The 5,491-nt window shown below is 31.2% G+C and overlaps 1 protein-coding gene across 1 annotated transcript; it reads left to right on the forward strand.

The window, feature by feature from the left end:
* The first annotated feature begins 538 nt into the window (after positions 1 to 538).
* LOC107517873 (olfactory receptor 4K2) lies at positions 539 to 1,522 on the forward strand. Its single transcript, XM_016159027.2, has one exon. The coding sequence runs from the start codon at positions 569 to 571 to the stop codon at positions 1,520 to 1,522; it is 954 nt and encodes a 317-aa protein (XP_016014513.2). The 5' UTR covers positions 539 to 568.
* Positions 1,523 to 5,491: the final 3,969 nt, after the last annotated feature.

Below are 5,491 nucleotides of genomic sequence, written 5' to 3' on the forward strand. Positions count from 1 at the left end.
TTTATGAGTTCTGCCACTGTTCATTGAAGTTTTTCTATAATGTTGCTTAAGAGCCCATGTCACTTATATATGATATAATTTTCATATGATCTTTCAGTAAGGATATTCTTATGAATGAATTATAAATGACTAAATGCGTGTTTAACACATTGTCAGCTCAGAGTAAGTGCTTTCTTAATGTTAGCTATTATCTTTACAATTATATAGATAAATGGGTGGACAAATATGTACATAAATAGATTTGCTCAGGATGATATAATTTCAATTTGATTGATCATTAGTACCAGCAAGGAAAATGTTATTTTCAATATCTATGACTTACATGGTGTTGTACTATGATCCTTAATATTCTGTAAATACCTTTCAAATCAATATACCAAATAAGGGTATAAAGAATAGTAAAGATACATTTTTATAGAGGAAACAAAAATCTATGAAAGTGAATTCTTGGAAATGAAGCATTTGCTTTAATAGAATTATACTGTCTCTTGATTTTTTTTTCCTTTTTCTTTTCTTTTTCTTTCTTTTTTCTTTTTGCGATACAGGATTCTACCTCTCACTCAGGACAATGGATATGGTCAATAAATCTACTGTTTCTGAATTTGTTTTACTGGGACTCTCTGATTCCTGGGAACTGCAGATGTTTTTCTTCGTGGTGTTTTCATTGTTTTATGTAGCAACAATAGTGGGTAATAGCCTCATAGTCATCACAGTTATAGCTGACTCTCACCTACACTCTCCTATGTATTTCCTCCTTACCAACCTTTCCATAATTGATATGTCTCTTGCTTCCTTTGCCACCCCTAAAATGATTACAGACTATCTCACTGGACAAAAAACCATCTCCTTTGATGGCTGCATCACTCAGATATTTTTTCTACACCTTTTTACTGGTACAGAGATAATTTTACTTATGGCTATGTCCTTTGATAGATATATTGCTATATGTAAGCCTCTTCGTTATGCTTCAATCATAAGTCCCCAGGTGTGTATTGCCCTTGTACTTGCTTCCTGGGTTGTGGGAGTCATGCATTCAATGAGCCAGGTCATATTTGCTCTCACCTTACCATTCTGTGGTCCCAATGATGTAGACAGCTTTTTCTGTGACCTTCCTGTGGTATTCCAGTTGGCTTGTGTTGATACTTATGTCCTAGGCCTCTTTATGATCTCAACAAGTGGCATAATTGCCTTGTCCTGTTTTATTCTTTTGTTCAATTCTTATGTTATTGTCCTGGTTACAATCAAGACTCATTCCTCAGGAGGATCATCTAAGGCCCTTTCTACCTGCACAGCTCATTTCATTGTTGTTTTCATGTTCTTTGGGCCATGCATCTTCATTTATATGTGGCCACAAAGCAGTTTTCTAGTAGACAAGATCCTGTCTGTATTTTATACCATCTTTACTCCCATTATGAATCCAATAATCTATACTTTGAGGAATCAAGAAGTAAAGACAGCCATGAGGAAACTGAAAAATAGGTTTCTAAATTCCAACAAGGCAACTCCTTTGCATTATTTTTAGTTTTAACATCTAGCTTTAACAACCTAGACATTAGGCACCACAGTTTTTGAATACACAGCATAAGCTAAGGCTTATATATCTGAAGTTCTTATCGAATTGTAATTGTCAATATTTTTAGAAGTGTAAGGTAAGTTCATTAAAACTATTCTTATACATATGTTTAAAATTCATTTTAAATTTCAGAAAAGCAACTTGACAGAAGCAATTTCTTCCAGAAGGAAAGAATATCTATAAAATGCCAAAAGTGACTATTTCAGGAAAGAAATTTAATATTAATATTCTACTCATTGGGTAAAGGAATAAAAATGAGAAGTATGGAATAAAAGGAGAACTAGAAGAAGTATAGTTTAAAAGGAGAAGTAGGAGATACCACTAGCAACTAAGTTAACCAGAGAGTTGTCCCTAAAGTATGACAAATTAGTAAGATTTTTACATTTATAGACCTTAGAAACACAATGCTGCTGAAGGAGCAGCCTCTGACTGGTAGGCAATGATTTTCTACATATATCCCTGAGTCATTTAACATTTAAACCAATTTGTGATCTCTTTTATTAAAGAAAATCATAGATATATTTCATTACAAATGTTGATGAGTTCCAAATAAAATGTTGTAAGTAGAAGAATCTCTATGACTCACTTTTAGCTAGCAAGGAAAGAAATACAGCCATACTCCTTCTGATAATGCAGAATGAGGAAGGAGCTTATAGAATCCAGCAAATTAAGAAATATTATAAAATGAATTTCAAAGCAGTATAATTTGTTTCACACAGAAACTATGGTAGCTGAATGCCTGAGAAATTAAAACTAGAATTAAATTAGGAGATACAGTTTATGATAAATGAATTTATGGATAATATTACTTCACATTTTGAGTAAATTACCTTTTCCTTTTAATATTCAGATTAAATTAAGAATTTTGTGCTTAGTAATACATTGTTAATGTAGTAAGCATGTGTCTGTTCATAAACAGTTTTTCTTTATTTTACTGTTAAATAAGAATACTAGGTTCAAAATTAGCTTTAAGGTACACAAGGTATTACTACCACCTGCTGGTCAATACTGGAATTGCAAGCACTGCGGGTCGTGAGAAAGAATTCTGGATGCCTCGCTTCGCAAACCATTTTTAAATGATGGCAACCACTAAAGAATTAGCTGCTTTTTGGAATTTACTAAATAATGTTTATGAAATATAGGGTCAGGTATATTATCCAACTTGTATCCACAAAAGGAAAGGTCTGTTGCAAACATAGTATTTGATAAATATCAAATTGATATTTTCTGGCATTATTGAATAGAGAAAACCAAGAATTATACATGCACTAATTATCACTGATGAAAAAGAAGAAAAGGAAGTTCGTGACTTTTAGTTTTAAGCCAAATGATAAGAAAAATATGTGTTTTTTAAATTAATGTATTAAGCAAGCAAAGGAACAACTTTACAGTTTACAGGTTTGCAATATTGTATTTTAAAGCAAGTTATATTTGAAATTGTTTGATAAAATGTCTATAGTATTAAACTCCTCAGAACAGGAGCATAATTCAATTTGAAATAGTGATCCAAATGGACCAATTTAGGTTGTGTGTGTGAACTTTCCATCAGTTGCAGTTACATATGCAACTATGTTCAGGATCAAGGAACTCATTTATGTAGAAAATGTCTAGCTATTGTGTTAGAAATGCCCAAAGTAATTCTTTCAAATAACATATTTATTTAAACAGGAAATATTTTTTAAATGAATTGGTTTATTTGCAATATAAAACTGTGGAGTCTTTTTTTAAAGGAGTAGCTTCAGTGCTTGTGTGGAGAATTAGAAAACTCAAAAATTTATTTGCCAAAATCTTTGAGGTGTAACTGATCAGCAGATGACTCTGTAAGCAAATCAATAATGAGACTGAGTTGTTAGATTGACAGTATGGCTCTGTAGCTGAGAATGGAAAGTACCATAGACAGCTTCTGGAGGACTTCTCTGATGGCTCAGAATGGAGAGTCAACATACAAGACAGCTCTACACATTAAATAAACATTTACATCTTAATTAGGAAGTATAGACGGCTGATTTTATCACTGTGTCATCTCAACATGCTACTGACACTCTTTTACCAAGGATAACTGCAGTACCATGGCCATAGGCTCCTTAAGTAGTAGTAAAGATGGTGCCATTTGCCACCGGAGCATCTAAAGGTAAAATAATGTTTTGTAAAGCATGATAGATGAACAGAAATCAGCTAATGTAAACATAACAGGTCAAAGAAAGCTTTAAATGGTATAATTTTGAAGGAGTATTGAGTTATTAAAAATTTACAAGAAGACTATATTGATAAGCAACTTCAGCTTCATTTAGGTGTTTGAGGAATCATGAAGTTTGGTAATGCCAAACCTATAAACCTCTAAAAATTGTAAAAAACTGGAGATAATAATGGTATCTACACCTCAGAATTGTTTGACAAATAAAGTCATTCATATAAAGTGCATAATATACGTTCAATAAATGTCAGTTGTTTAAATACCATTCTGACGAACTCTGGATGTTTTTTTTAAGGGGTTTGGTTTTCTCCTGAGCTAACAATTGACATGTTTAATTTGAAAGGTAAATTTCAATATTATAAATTTTAAATATTTGTGTCTGTATGTATTTGCATAAAATTAATGTGTATTAGGGTTGATTTGGACAATTAAAATAACTTCCACTAGAAGACTACACTGGTTCTCATATTCATTTGAGTTTCTAGAAACTTGTTTTTCTCACTGCTCACAATTTTTATGAATCAAGAGAAATTCTAAATTGTTTTTAATCAGAATGCGATCACTTCCTTATAATGAGTATTTATTAATTGATTTATGATTTTAGAATGGATTTTCACTATAATTTTGGTCAGAATAAGAATGGTGATGTTTGAGCTTTCATATTATTAAGGTGAAGACATAAGTAAATGTATGGATAAGTTAATAGTTACTTAGATAAAAGAAATCAAATTTTGTATGATATGAGCTGCCTTATGTGAAGTCGTTTTCTACATTGATAAAGGCCTGGGATAATGGGATTACTGGACTCTGCTGCCAAAGACATTCTTGGTATATGCTATCTTGTGAGTATATTCAGACTCTTTAGAGAAGGGTTTTCGAACTTTAAAAATTATCAATGAAATCATACTTTTCAAATGTACTTTTAGGCAAAACAGTTACAGCAAAGTTGACAAGAGAGCTAGAATAAATCTCTTCTTTCCCTGTGTATTTTTATTATTATTCCACATGGTGAATTTTGGATACATGTATCCAGGTTGAAAAAGGAACACAGGCATGAAAGTTTAATTCATGAGAAACTTCTTGCATGTACTCTGATTCCAATGAAATACGCTGAACAATTTCATAGTCTCTCAGTTTATATGCATCTGTCATGATGATTATTTTTATAAAGTTGGGGTACTTTTTTGTTGTAATTTTTTTTTTGAGTTTTTAAGGTAATATTCAATCTATTAAGGTCACAAAATCAAAAACAAGTCTTTCTTAAGTATATGTGTTCAACGTAATGATTTTGCTTTCTATTTCTAAATTGGTACAATGAGAAATATATTTTTCATTATTTTTTAATTTTATTAAGTTTATTGTGGTTAAAGTAAATTATTTTTAATACTATTGATTATACCTATGAGGTAAATATGTACAACTTATCCTGGAGTTAGAAGGACCAATATCCAAATAAGATCGGAACTGTAACTTGGATCATAAGTTGATGTATTCTGTCTATGAGGTTTCTGGTATGACCTAATTGACATTTTATCTTTTTCTTTCTGATTTTTTTTTGTTAAATAAATAATTTCTGGTATCTAACATGTACTAAAATATCATATTTGCATTTTAATTTTTTATTCTGGTAATTTACATTGCCCAATATAGAGAGAAGATGCGTACTTACTTACATTTAAATAGCCCTGAATTCCGTAGCAGAGAATTACACAATAGTTGAAAAG

This window comes from Rousettus aegyptiacus, unplaced genomic scaffold, assembly GCF_014176215.1.
Source record: "Rousettus aegyptiacus isolate mRouAeg1 unplaced genomic scaffold, mRouAeg1.p scaffold_m13_p_3, whole genome shotgun sequence".
Classification (NCBI taxonomy): Eukaryota; Metazoa; Chordata; class Mammalia; order Chiroptera; family Pteropodidae; genus Rousettus; species Rousettus aegyptiacus.